The sequence below is a fragment of the Monodelphis domestica genome, chromosome 1 (assembly GCF_027887165.1).
Source record: "Monodelphis domestica isolate mMonDom1 chromosome 1, mMonDom1.pri, whole genome shotgun sequence".
NCBI lineage: Eukaryota > Metazoa > Chordata > Mammalia > Didelphimorphia > Didelphidae > Monodelphis > Monodelphis domestica.
Genome location: NC_077227.1, coordinates 569,878,826 through 569,893,962, shown reverse-complemented (window position 1 = coordinate 569,893,962; position 15,137 = coordinate 569,878,826). Strand labels below are relative to the sequence as shown.

General features: G+C 39.6%; 1 protein-coding gene across 21 annotated transcripts in view; it reads right to left on the bottom strand.

Moving 5' to 3' along the window:
- Positions 1-15,137, bottom strand: part of AAK1 (AP2 associated kinase 1) — a 259,638-nt gene that overhangs the window by 88,116 nt on the left and 156,385 nt on the right. For all 21 annotated transcript variants that reach the window (XM_007476256.2, XM_007476263.2, XM_007476268.2 and 18 more), the window contains exons 9-11: positions 8,156-8,259; positions 5,503-5,582; positions 2,024-2,178 (exon numbers count right to left, since the gene is read on the bottom strand). In XM_007476256.2, coding sequence (XP_007476318.2) covers positions 2,024-2,178; positions 5,503-5,582; positions 8,156-8,259 — 339 coding nt within the window. The remainder of the gene's footprint in view (positions 1-2,023; positions 2,179-5,502; positions 5,583-8,155; positions 8,260-15,137) is intronic.

Sequence of the window (15,137 nt, the reverse complement as noted above, 5' to 3'; positions counted from 1 at the left end):
CAGGTAGCTCACTCTGGTTTGGTGGGGGAGGTGGGTGGGGGAAGGGAGGCTCAGTTCACTTTTCTGTGCAAGCTTTTCCTCCATCTTATTATAGTGTGGAAATGTTCAAGCCCCACGTACCTTCACCTCTGTGGAGTACTGGGAGTACTGGGGTGTCCTTCTGTTCCTCCAAAGGTGATTTTTATGCTCCTTTGATGTAGTCTATTTCGTTCGGTGCCGGGGAGAGGAAGCGTGTCGCGTCTAGATTGCAGCCATGATTACCCAGAAGTTTGATAATCTCAGGTGATCTTAATTTGTAGTTCATGAGCATTTTTTTCTTAATATTTGAAAAACTATTTTTCAATATAATTAGCTTCTTTCATAATCTTAAGTATTTTATGTTACATACTTAAAAAACCTTCAGAGAAGAGATCCATGACACAAAGGGTCAAGGATTCTGCTCTACAATTTTCATCTGTCAAAATCTCTGTCCTCTTCCCTGCCCCCTCCAAGCTGGGGGATCATCTCTTCAAAGGCTCTTCCAGCGGGCCATGGTCCCTCCCCCCATATAAGTAGCAGGATCCTTAAGGAGATGTCATTTTTTATCTTTCTGTCCCTAGCACTGAATATGAGTCTCTGAGCAGATTTGATACTTAAGAAATAATGAGGAGGGGGCAGCTGGGTAGCTCAGTGGATTGAGAGCCAGGCCTAGAGATGGGAGGTCCTAGGTTCCAATCTGGCCTGAGACACTTCCCAGCTGTGTGACCCTGGGCAAGTCACTTGATCCCCATTGCCTAGCCCTTACCACTCTTCTGCCACACAGTATTGACTCCAAGATGGAAGGTAAGGGTTTAAAAAAAAAAGAAAGGAAAAGAAATAATGAGGAGAGGCTATAAATCTTTAGGCATCAGAAAGATGCTTCAGTCTCTTCCCAGCAAGATTGTTGCTGTGCCAGCACTATTTCCAACAGGTTTGCTTTCAAACTTCACCCATCTTGCTCAATTTCCCATCTCCTTGCTTTTGTACTTGATCCCCTCAATTTCTAGAATATTGTCCCATCTTACTTCCATCCCTTGAAATCTTTAGCTTCCTTCAAGACTCAGGTCAGGGGGCAGCTGGTTGGCCCACGGATGGAGAGCCAGGCCCAGAGATGGGAGGTCCGGGGTTCAAATCTGACCTCAGACACTTCCCAGCTGTGTGACCCTGGGCACATCACCTAACCCCCATGGCCTAGCCCTTACCACTCTTCTGCCTTGGAACCAATACACAGTATTGTTTCTAAGATGGAAGGTAAGAGTTTAAAAAAAAAAAAGACTTGGATCATTGGATAGAGCACTGGACTGACATCAGTAAAACCTGAGTTCAAATCCAGCCTTAGACACTTACTAAGAGTATATTGCTTGGCAAGTCTCTTCATCTGTCTGCCTCAGTTTCCTCTATAAATGGGGCTAATAAATAAAAACACCTACCTCCCAGAGGTGCTATGAAAACCAAAAGTATATTTGAATTGTACTTTATTGTATTTATATTTGAAATTATTTTTTTGTATTTGTATTTATATTTGTAATTATATTTGAAAAGCCCTTTGCAAATTTTAAAGTGCTATAAAAATGGTAGCTATTTATTATCCTAATTACCCCAATCCAACTGCTAGGACCTTCTCCTCTAAGATTACTACATATCTTGTCTATATAGAGACACATGCCCTCCCCCCATATGAATATAAGCTCCCTGAGGGTAGAAAATGTTTTGTTCTGTTTTTCGGTTTGTTTGTATCCTCCGCGCCTAGCACAATGTGCAGTTTATGACAGGTACTTGATAAAGGCTTCTTGATTTATTTTAAACAGCATTCACAGAAATGTAAAACTTGGGGTTGTCTTAAAATTCATCCAGAATGAGGAAACTGGGTCCCAGAGATGGCAAGCCATGCATCCAAGATTACCCAGAAAGTAAGCATAAATCCTGAGACAACGAAGCTGTGAGATTAGAGGCTATGTAGGACTGCCTCTGGGACGGACTGGCTTTAGCCGAGCCATTTCCTAACCTGTCGGTTGAGCTGGGGGCTGGACTGTAGGCCTCTTTCGAGGTGTCAGGGCTGGCTGAATAGGGAGAATTCCTGGGTTTGGTTGGGTCTGTCCAGCTTTCGGCCGCTGGCGGGGTGCAATGGATGTCTCTGTGGTGGGGATAGGGTCTGTCAGCCTGCAAAAAAAAACAACAAAAAAACCCATCAAATTAGAGTTGGGAATTAAAGATGCATTCTTGGGGAAGGGTGCCTGGAGGAGATTTTACTCTGATCCAAAGGGAGAGCAGTTATTGCCAAGAATCACAATAAGGACACCAGATTCTTTTCCCCTTTGAGGCTGCGGATAGTAAATGCTGACTAGCCTAGACTTCGAGGATGGTATTTCTAGACTGGCTCCTCAAACACAGAGATGCCCGGACTCACATGAGTTAAAGCAGACAAACCCTCTGCATGGGAAAGCAAGCATCTCTGGGTCATCTGGATCCTGGCCGGATTCCCCTTTGGGTCTCCAGGTCCCCAGGAAGCCCTCAGGAGAGCCACATGAGGTTTGAGGCACAGCTTCCACCAAGGCCAAGGACGGAAGCATCCTTGACAACACCTTCTGGTGCTTTTCTCTCTTCTCAGCTGTGACTAAGAGGTCTCAGAACCCTTGACAAAATTAGACCATTTTAACTCCTGCCAAAACTTTCTAGAGCAAAGAGATTATTCAGGCCATCTGCCTTCAGCGGCCACAGACACAAAGATGAAGAACTCCAATCGAATCGTGGTTAGCTGTCAGGATGGCAAGCGGAGGGACTGTGAGGGAAAAACCAGGCTTCTCCATCATCAGCTGAAGCTGGCACTGAAGACAAAGCCAGAGACAGAACACAAGAGACTGTCCGGGGGAAGGCGCTCCAAGCCGCTTCTGCACATTCTTGCTCTTTCTGGAATAGGCAACGCTCATGACTCCCATTTAACGTGTTCCAGCCACGTGGTTCTGCTCCCAGAGGGCAGATGGGGTCTTGTCAAGGATGCTTAATGCCAGGGCATGCTACACGTCTGCCTTTCGGGTGGACATGCAGGAGAGGTGAAGGGCAGAATGAATTGGCTTAATAGCGGCAGCTGGGCACAGGCTGAGCTAATAATAGGAATAGCCAATGTGCTCTTTTCTTCGATGCTTTGTCTAAGTGCCACCTCCTACACAAGGTCTTTTCTGATTTCCCTGCCTTTGAGGGCCGCCCCCTGCCAAATGACTTGGGGCTTTCTTTGGCAAGGCATTTTATTTACTTATATACTTAATTAAGTGGCTCCCCATTGTTCCCCTCAATAGAATATAAGTTTCCTGAGGGCAGACACTTTGGCTCTTGTTTTGGAATCTACAGGGCCTGGTACAAGGAAAATCTGTGCTAAAAGCTTACTGAGTCCAGACTCCTTGCAGCTTGGCCCATTTCTGAATATGTGGGGCCCCAAAGAGCTCTTTATTTCCCACTGTTTATATGCTGTGTATAGATCTGGTCCCCAAATCACCTCATTACAGAGAATAAAAATAAGCACAGCTAGTATTTAAATAGTGTTATGACACTTGCAAAATGCTTCCTATACATTATTTCATTTGATCTACACTATAAACTTGTAAAATAAGCATGATGTTCTCATTTATAGAGGAGAAACTGAAGGCTCAAACAGGCTGAAATGATTTGCCAGGGCTCAATCAACTGCTATGGGTTGGAGGTAGGATTTACATTGAGGTCTCTCTCTTTTGGTTTTCCAAGTCCAATGTCCTTTACACTATATGCTGCCTCTGAAGAAACTCTAGGAAGGAAGAGTTAGAAAGCAAGAAGGGAGGGGATCTGGGTTGGCATAAAGCAGAATGCAGCACATGGAGAAACCCCTGGAGAATAAATGGGACAAGTGAGGAGACTCATCACTCCCATTAAGACTGAAGAATAAAATGTATGTGACTAGACAAAGGGCTAGAAGCACATTGAGGCATTTGAGGGACACTCTCCAATTTGGAGACACCATCTGCTCACTTGCATCCTTATATACCCACAACTAGTTCTGGAGCCCCATTAAACATAAAGTCCTTACACATGACTCTGGGTAAGACCAAGAAAAACAGCAAGCTCAGGCAAGCAACTGGAATTCTGTGACTCTATAAGGATTTTATATCAGGCTAATTTAAAAGGGAGAATGAATACAGTCCTCATTGCTATTCCGCTCTGCTGCATTTGTGTACCTCCTAGTATGGAAACTCCATGATGGCAGGGGAATATGTCTGACTTACATCTAACTATTTATGTGTCCCTCTTATAAAGGTATGAATAAAAAGAAATGAAGCAAATTTTCTCTTGGAGGCTCAAATCAGTTTTGAAAAATAGCCACTCAAATTTCTGGAGTTTCAATGTTAATAAAATACTTCCCCCAAAATAGCCCTGTTAGAATGGGTAGTAAGAGTATTATTATTCTCCTTTCTCATCTAGACAAAGGAAAGAATCCAAACTCTGGCAGTTAGGCAGTAGAGTCTGGCATTTCCAAGCATAGAAAAAATTCATAAATCTTGATATTGTTGAACATGTAATTTGGAAGAGAGTCTGCAAATTAGAGTCTCGCACCTCCTTATATTTCACAGTTGAGGAAAGAGCCAGAGAGGTGAAGTTTTTGCCCACAGTCAAACAACCAGGACATGAGAAAGCCAAGTTTCCTGACTCCATGTCTACTAAACTTTGCTGCTCACAAAGCTTTGAAAGCAATGTTCAATGAACAGTCAGCTTCAGAAATGAAAAGCATACCGCCAGCCTCACTGGAGTAAGGGTATGCACCTAGTGAGGCTGCTTCCAAGGATAACACTCATTTGGGTGGAGATGTGCTCATAGCTATATCAGGAAAAGCATTTTTACTTTATGGTCACCTCAAGAGAGTCAATTTGAAAGAGTGGACAGAGGGCTGGTAGTCTTGGGAGCACAAAAAGACTAATGCTCAAGATATGGCTTTGATGCATGCCAGATGTGTGAGCACAGACAAGTGATTTAACTATTTTGGCTAATTCTCTATGTATCAGATAAGCTTACTCATCAGAACTGGTAAAGGGATTTCCCACACTGAGAATATTCCTGCACTGATAAAATTATAGGTCAGGACTCTTTCATTCCTAAAAGACTATCTCTTAAGAGTGGTGATGGTGAACCTTTTAGAGACGGAATACCCAAACTGCAACCATCACACCCATGTGACATCCCACCCCCCACCCCAGCCCCACCTTACCCCACACAGGGGAAGGAGGAAGTACTACCATTGGGCTTCTGGACAGGTGAAGTGAGGAATGTCCTCAGGCACAGAGAGGAGAAAGGAAGCTGCCTCCTCTGGCATGCTCTGCCATGTGTGCAATAGGTTTACCAACACGGTCTTCAGAGTATCCTATAGTTTGCAAATGTCCTCCTCCCAACCTTGATTCTGGGGCAGATTCTCAACCTGCCCACTCCCAATGGGGCATGAAGTATGCTTAACCAGATAGTTCTCACCTGGCCTTTGGCTGGGTTTTTTTAGCAGCTGCCTCACTGGCTTTCACTGGTTCTGGAAGCTTAGCAGGGATGGGAGAGTTCTGTGGATTAAAACAAGCAAAAAAGAGAACAAAATAACCTTCAAACAATCACAGATGCCATGCATCTTTGCAGGTATCATACATGTAGAACAAAATAACTATTCTGACTAATGGTTGACAAGAAATATATGAACCAATACCTTTCTTCTGATCTCAGTCTCTCTGGAGAAAGGATACTCATTCCTCCCATTAACTTGGACCAAAACTTATGGCAACAGAAGAGGAGACATTAGCCTTTGTAGGAGCATGTGATATTTCTCTTGCCAGGGTTAGGCACTGAAGGAGGCCTAGCATAAACTCCAAGTTGAAGAGAGATTCCCTATGAACGTAAGGTCCTCCATATCTGTTTGTGGGTGACAGTGAACTGGGTGGAGCCTGGAACACTACAGGACTCCCTGTAAGAGATCCACGTACTTTTGTTTCTATTGTATGATCTCAAGGAAGTAAGGTTATGAAAACATACTCCTTTGGGACAGGTTGGCCATACCTCTGAGTAAGGAACTTAGACTCTAATAATGGGGTTGAGACTAGAACAAGTTGCTTTGACCTTGGCTATGACACAAAAATGGAGTCAATTATCTAGCTCAAATGCTATGGGGAATACTAGAAGGACTCTAAAGAGCCCGAATGATCCTAATTAATCTACTGCTCAGTAAGAATTAGCTGCTATTGTTCAAAGCACCAGTGTAGTTAGTATTGGTTTGTGATCCATAAAATTCACTTGACTTCACCCACAGGCACAAATTCACCTGCTCTAGAAACAGTAAGGCTTTTGGTAAAACAATCCTGTGTGGAAAGTATTCTGTTATCATCCCTATAATACAGATGAATACATTGAAGAGTTCAGGAAGTGATTACACAACTAAGTGATATCATAAAGTCAAATGGAATTGAACTTTTGATACAAAGTCTAGTATGCTTTATATCACACCTTGTTTTAATTGTACACATTTACAATTTAATCACTAAGAGATATAGGGACTGATTTGTTTTAAACAGGGATCACAGAGGTCTATAAATTGAATACCTTTATTAAAGCTAAGGAAATGTAGATCTAGAAAAGGGATTTGGATGTAAGTGATCTGACTCAAAATCTAGAACTCTCACTATAGTGCCACATTGCCTTCTCAGTATTGGAGACTGATATGTGATGGTACCACACTGGTAAATGACATTTGGCAAGTGTTGTAAAGACCTGGATCATTGTAAATATTGAGCCCCCAAAAGAAAGAAACTAACCTCTGGAAGCTTTGAGGTATGGAGTTTGGAATTCCTAAGCACAGAAGAAATTTCTAATTCCTATGATGTTGTGACTTATAAATTTCTCCTATGCTTAGGCAATTGTAAAATTTAGGAAATTGAGACTGGTCAGCTGAGTTGCCACAGATCACATAGGTAATTGGTGGCAAATCTAGGATTTGAACCAGACCCTCTGACTCCAAATCCAATGTCTTTTCTTCTATTCCCTACTGCCTCTAGTTCCTATGGTTCAGGCAAATTATGGTGACCAATAGCAAAAGGAAAATCAACAGGTCCACTACTACCCAAGGGAATGTGATCAATAAATGGAGTCAACAACTACCAGTATCTACAAGGCTCTTGGTATATTACATGACATTGCCAGAGAATGAGCAGTGACCCCCACAGATGCCAGTGGGGCAGATGCAGCCAGGACCAGGACCAGCGGGGCCGGAGGACACCATCCCCGGCCCCCATCTCTGGCGCTGCTAAAGCACAGCTCGGTGGACAACACGCTTTTCCCAAAGTGGGAAAGGAAATGAGATGCTTCTGAATTTCATTAAGATCATGTGTTCTACGAATTGATGGAGCCACAGTCTTGATCATCTGCCTTAAAATGAATTGCTTTGGTCTCTAACAACTTGACTGGTTCAGAGTGCTTATAGTTTAAGAAAAATTATTCCAAATGGTTTTCAAAGTTGTTCACTTTAAACAAATTTTTTCTGTCTTTGCCCCAAGTTGTCAACTCAATCGACTGATTGTAACCACCCCAAATTTCAGTCAATGGAACAGAAACAGGGTCTACAATCAATTGTGCTAGGAGAGTTATTCTCTAAAACTAAAGATAGGGAAAGGACTGAATCTGTGACTTGCTGGTGTAGGGAACACTCCAATGGGGAAATTCCTTCTATCAATTTAGATGAACAACAGGTCTGTAGCTGAATGGCTGCCTTGAGCATTGATAGGTAAAGTGATTTACCCTGGCTCACACAGCTGGTACATGTCAAAGAAAGCACTTGCACCCAGGGCACCCTGACTCCAAGATCAACGATTAACATTGCATGAGTACAGGTATAGACATATCCAAATACTATTACAAGGCTGATTATGTATCATTTCCTCATAATCACCTAGTGAGGTAGGGAGTGCAATTTTATAGATGGGAAAATTCAGGATCATAACAGCTAAGGGACTTCTCTATACCACGAACTCTGGGATCTGGACCCCGAGTCAGAAGGCTTATTTATAGCCAATGTTCTTGGAACCACCACCTGTGTTAATAGGACGATGTTTCACTCTAGATCTTTGTCTCCTAGAGAAACAATTTCACATACCTGAACATTCTGAATGGGACACTCTCTCTTGGCGAGCTTAAATGAGAAGTACGAGATCTGATAAATATCTGGCCTCTTGTCAGGGTCTGGCTCCAACATATACCCTAAAACAAACAGCATTTAACAGTTATGACATAGGGCAAAATCATTATATTCAGGGAATTTTCCCTTTTGTTCCTCACAATGTGGTAAGCAATTTTCTGTTCATGTAGGTTAATCAATGGATATATGAAATTACTGGAAGCCAGCATCAGGATTGACAGTGCATTATCATTTAGTGAACTTAACCTCCATGAAGGTTGCAACATTATACAAGTTCTTAATTAAATGTATATAACATCAGCTTATGTTCTCAATAGGAAAAACAAAACAAAACCAAATACAGGAAATCTAGTCATTAGGATTTTCTTTTCAAGCCTCATTATTTTACTTTTTCAAATATGATGATTTACATTCACTAGTGACCATTAGTTAATGGTAATATATTTAAATTTTATCAAAGATATAAGAATTTCACATAATTTGCCTTTCAAAGCAAGGATCTAGATTATGCAAACATTTTTGCTTGCTGATACCTAGGATATATGTTCTCACTTAGGCAAACAAATGGTTATTCTTTGTGCAGAATCATAGCCAAAATTCTGATTCATGAATTTGCTGATTGTTATTTCCTGCTACAACTAATAAACAGCATTGGTATTTAATGAAAACATTTAAATTTATTTTGCTAATAGAGTTCATCTGTTTTTATCTTATTTCTTTAGATCTTTCTCTACAAATCTAGAAAAGATGTGTTTGTGTATAAAACTCTAGAATTACAATGGAAATTGACCTCAGAAATCATCTACATCTCTGACGAGTGGTTATCCATCCCTGACTGAAGAATGCCAATGGCCAGGAACCATTTGTTCCCAAAGCAGTTCAATCCATTTTTGGACAGTACTAATTATTAAGAAAATTTTCCTTATACTGAAGCCAAATACGCTTCCCTGTAATTTCTAACCACTCTTTCAAGTCCTGCCATCTACAGTAAAGTAGAACAAATCTTAGGCCTCTTGAAGAACTTAAACAGTTATTATGATTCCCTTGAAGTCATTCCTTCTCCATACTAAAAACTCATATCCTAAAACTAATCTCATATTCACATGGGCTCTGTTTCCCTAAACGTCCTGGGCACCCTCTTCCAACCACAACCCTCCAATTGTGATGTTACCAGAACAAAATATAGTAAGACACTCACCTCCCTCATTCTATATGCTGTATTTTATGAATGCTGCTGAATAATTCATTAACTTTATTTTTGGCTACTACAGTACACTGTTGACACCTAGGGAGGCTGCAGTTCATGAAAACTTTTTTTTTTTAAGATTTTAAACATTATTTTATTTGGTCATTTTCAAACATTTTCATTAGAAACAAAGATCACCTTTTTTCCTCCCCCCTCCCCCCACCCCTCCCATTGGTGATGTGTGATTCCTCTGGATATCACATGAGTCCTCAATCCGAACCCATTTCCATGCTATTGGTTTCTGTATTAGGGTGTTCATTCAGTCTCTTCTCAATCATATCCCCTCTACCCCTGTCGTCAAGCTGTTGCCTTTCCTCTATGTTTTTATTCCCACCGTTTGTACTCTGCTTAAGGGTAGTGATTTTTTTCTCCTTGATCCCTGCAGATTGTTCAGGGACATTGCATTGACACTAATGGAGAAGTCCATCACATTCAATTGTACCACAGTGTATTAGTCTCTGTGTATAATGTTTTCCTGGTTCTGCTCCTTTCGCTCTGCATCACTTCCTGGAGGTTGTTCCAGTTCACATGGAATTCCTCCACTTTATTATTCCTTTGAGCACAATAGAATTCCATCACCAACATATACCACAATTTGTTCAGCCATTCCCCAATTGACGGGCATCCCCTCGTTTTCCAATTTTTGGCCACCACAAAGAGCGCAGCTATGAATATTCTTGTACAGGTCTTTTTTCTTATTATATCTTTGGGGTACAAACCCAGCAGTGCTATGGCTGGATCAAAGGGCAGACAGTCTTTTATCGCCCTTTGGGCATAGTTCCAAATTGCTTCATGAAAACTTCTAAGACTTTTTACATAAACTTCTATGTCTCCCAACTACACATGCAGTTAAATCTTTGAACCCAAGACATTGGATGCTTCAAATCATCCTTCCAGATTAACAAGTTGTTTTTGGTCCTCAGTTCCCTCATCCAACATGGGAGCTACTACTCCCACATACATGTTGTCCTCAAATTTGACCAAAAACAGAAGCCTGTGCCACAGACTTATTTTCAGCAAATTACAGGGAAGCAACTGCTTTGCTACATAAGAAACCCTGATCCAGTGGGCTATCCTTGAAGGATTTAATACTAGAAGACTTGTAAATGTGCAGGGCATGATGGGTGACTCCATTTGGGGAGGTTTTCTTACCACACTTGAGGGGTAATTCTCTGAATCCCAAAAGTCCCAATCTTTAAACATCATCAATTGGCTTTATAGCTAAGACCTAAATATAGAGCTTCCCCAGCCCCCAATCAGTATTACATAAAATGATATAAAAACATGAAAAAATAAAGAATTGAAAAAATAAAACCTTTTTTTGTATTGTGTACCCCTTTGGCAGTTTGGTGAAGCCCATGGACCTCATGAGGGAATGCCACTTTTAAATGCATACAATAAAATACATGGAGTAACATAGGAAATTAAATATATTGAACTAAGTTATAAAAATATTTTTTTAAAACCAAGTTCAAGATTTCTGAGTGAGAACTTTTGCCATAGAATAGACATAGGAAAATGATAAATCAAATTATGTGCTTGTGCACTGTATAATCCAAAACTGAAGCTACAACTCAGCAGGAGCAATCCAAAATTGGGGGGGGGGGGTTCCTTGGCCTTGTTACAAAATGTCATTCTTGGGCTCAACTCTATCACTAGTTCTTTTTAGCAGTAAACAGACACTCCAAAAGTTAACTTGAATATGGTGATATGGCAATACATTTTGTTTTGACCCTTACTTCTGTCTTAGAATTGATTCTAAGGCAGAAGAGCAACAAGGGCTAGGAAACTGGAGTTAAATGAATTGCCCAGGGTCAAACAGTTAGGAAGTGTCTGAGGCCACATTTGAGGCCAGGACCTCTCTTCTCCAGGCCTGGGACTCTCTCTACTGAGCCTCCTAGCTGCCTCTTCTGTGCTACATTTTTAAAGGTCATTTCAATTTAATGTTTTGCTCCAAATTAAAATAATTATGAGTTGTAAAATGATTTATATTTTTTCTTTTTAGTTCCAAACCATAACTTAGATTGTATTATATTTAAAGGCCCATGATGCATATAGCTCCTTTTAAAAAATATCTATCCATTCATGTAATAAAAGTTTTTAAAAAGTATTTACATCTAAATTATGCACATGCTTAGAGTATTATCCATTATATGTTACAAATATATGTATATACAAATACAAATACAATATATATAATGTAGAACTACATATTTTTTATCGAACATATTCATTTATTAGGCTTGATAAGGTTCAATATTTCATTGCTTTTTATAAGTATTTATTGAACACCAATGCTTAGCAATATGCTAGGTACTGAAGGCTACTCAAAAACAATGTGAGACTTACAAAGTCCATTTAGTGCAATTTAGTTGTGAAGGAAAGAGACATGCTCATGAAGCAACTAAATCAATGCAAGACAATATATGATTAAATGCAAAAATGAGGTTTAGATAATAAGTACTATTGAATTTCAAAGAAGGAAGATCAATTGGCTGGAGTAGTTGAGAAGCCTTTCTTTTTGTAAAGGTGGGATGTGAGCCAGATATGTAGGGAAATGGGGGAAGAAATACAGTGTGTGTTCCAGGAAAGGGGAAGAGCCCAGGGGCCTTGGCAAGAACAGAGGACTTGTGTTAGGGAGCTAATGAGCAAAAAGCCTAGATAGCTAAAATGGTGTCTGGTTATGAGGGCACTGGAAGTCACATTAAGGCCTTTGGATTTTATTATATTTTCTGAGTAGAAAAATGAGAGGATGAAATGAGTATTTAAGGAAGATTACTGTGGGATAAGAAAGTTTGTGATGTGGACTGGAAAGGGAGAGATTGGAAGCAGGAAGACCAATTACAATTTTAATTTTAAGGATTTCACTTCAGTTCTAACAATTACCTCAGAGCATTTGAAGCTATTCTGGTTGATCTTGAGTCCATTCTTTGTAACTAAATAATTCTACAATAATTATACCAGCTAATATTCTCCCAGAGAATCCCTCTGAGTTTACAGCAAGGTAATGTTATCATCCACACCACCTCTACTCAGAAATTGTTGTTCAGTCATTTCAGTCAAGTCCAACTCTTCATGACCCCATTTGAAGATTTTCTTGGCAGAGATACTGGAGTGGTTTGCATATTCCTTCTCCAGCTCATTTTAGAGATGAGGAACTGAGGCAAACAGAATTAGGTGTCTTGCCTAGAGTTACCCAGCTTGTAAATTTCTGAGGTCTGATCTGAACTTGGGAGGAGACATCCTCCTGACTCTAAGTCTGGCTAGAACTCTACCCACTGCACCACTCAGTTCTCCAGAATTTCTTGCCCATTCAAATGGAAGGACTGTTAAAAGACCATCTCCTGCGACTTATACCCTTCACTTCAGTCACAGAACTTTGTACTCATTTCTTTTGACCTGGGGCCCAGCTTAACCTGTACCCATAACTAGTGACAACCTGAGCTCTGTTATTCCCAGGCTAGATCATCCTGTCATCAGTGAAGTAAGCTCTGATTCCTCAAACCTGGGAAGAATACAGTTAAAATGCCAAAGTTGGAAACCAGCAGCATGTCCATGCTCAGAGGCCAATGAAGGCCTTTCTTTATTAAGTGATTGTCAAACTAGAGTTAAAAACGAAAAAGAGAACATCTAGTCCAAGTATGTTACTTTACAGATTAGAGACTGAGGACCAGGGAAATGAAGTGACTTGTTCAAAATCACAAGGGTAGTCAGTGTCAGAAGTCTTCTGAACAGAATCCTAGTGGTCTTCCTACTGCTCCATGCTGTGGCTCCCACCATGGATCTAAGTTCAAACCCTAAATCCCCAACTATTTTTAAGGAAAGGACCACTGGATAGCTAATCATTAGGCCTTTTTGAACTTAAGATCAGGAGGAAAAGGAAAAGGAGAGGAGAGAAGGAAGGAAAGGGAAAAGGAAAAGGAAAAAGAAAGGAAAGGGAAAGGGAAAAGGAAAGGAGGGGAGGGGAGGAAAGAGGGGGAAGAGGAGGGGAAAGGAAAGGGAAGAAGAAAAGGAAAAGGAAAGGGAAATATAAAGGAAAGGAGGGAAGGGAAGAAGAGGGGAGAGGAGGGGGAAGAGAGAAGGAGGAAGGGGAAGGGGAAGGGAAGGTAGGAAGGAAATTTTCCTTCACCAATTCAATCCATGATGCATTAAATTTCATTTGCAAGACCTTTTCTGATATTTCTGGCTGCCTTTGCTTTGCCCATTCACACTGTTATTTATTTACACATATTTTCCTTTCATATATCCATAGCCAGAAGGCTTATATTTTGGTTCTGGTTTCCTCACTTACAATTATTTTATAGATCTTTTTCCATTTGTTCATATTCTTTAAATATAATCTAAGTGGTCTAATATTTCATTAAGTTGATATACCATCAACTTTTTCAGCCATTAAACAATTGTTAGACATCAAATGGTAGAGATTATTGCAATTACAAATAATACTTCTATCAATATCTTGAAACAGGTAGTCCCTTTCCTCTGTTTTGTGATATTGATATATTTTAATATCTTCAATTATCAAATTATTAGGTTGATGGCTGTGGTTATTTTAAGAACATATAGGGAATATGAGAATATAAGAGAATATAGGGAGAATGAGCTCTAAAAAGATTCCAGCTGTTTGTAATTCCACCAATAACATGAGTGTGGCAGCTTCTCTATCACTCACTAGTTCCTTGGAGTTGTTTTAATTTTAATATCTTTGATCCCTAAGGAAGTTAGATAATACTTTATCTTTACATAAGATTGCTATGGATTATAGGAGAGGGAAGCTAGCAATAAGATTCCTAAAAAGAAAGAAAGAAAATCATTAGAACAACTTTTCAAACACATAGAAGAGAATTGAAGGAAGTTCAGTTGGAACCACAGATAAGCAGGACAGCTCTGAAAGTAACATATTGAATTTACTATTTACTTTTAAAAAGCAACCATTCTGTAATGGGAATTTCACATATAACTTCTGTTTTATTTTGGAAATGATCTTTATTTTACTATGTTGTTTACTGTTTAGTTAATGGGTATTGAATTCAGCACAATAAAATAGAAGTAAATCACTATGAATATTTTTCATAATTTAAAAAAATTTTAGTTGTATTTGCTATATAGAATTATATAAATCAAATCCATTCACCTTCTTGCTATAATTACTTCAATCAATTTAAAAGATAAACATCTATGTCTCATTCATAGTTGAGATACATTTATTATTCAGTCTTTTTTTGTTATTCTTTTTATGATTAAGTCTATGATCTAGCTAGAAATTATTATGGTGCATGGTGTGTGGTGAGGTGCTAAATTAATTTTCAGCCATACTGCTACCCAGGTTTTCTGACAACCATTATTAAATAATGAATCATTTCCACAGTTTTTATTTCCCTTGAGTTTATCAAACATTAATCCTTTGCATATAATTTTTTCTATTCCTGACAAGTCTATTCTATTCCATTCCTTTTTACCGCCTGAAACAGGATAGTTTTGATGACAAATGTTTTTGATAATACTTTAAAATCAGGAGTCTAATTGTCTCTGCTTTTTGTTTTTCTTAAAGTCCTCCTAGATGCTGTTGGCCACATAAATTTCCTCATGATCTTATCAAGTTGTTTTGGAAAATGGTGATTAAAATTATATATAAATGCAAGAAATTAATATGCCATTGGGTGAAGAAGCTAGGTGGCACAGTAGATATAGTAT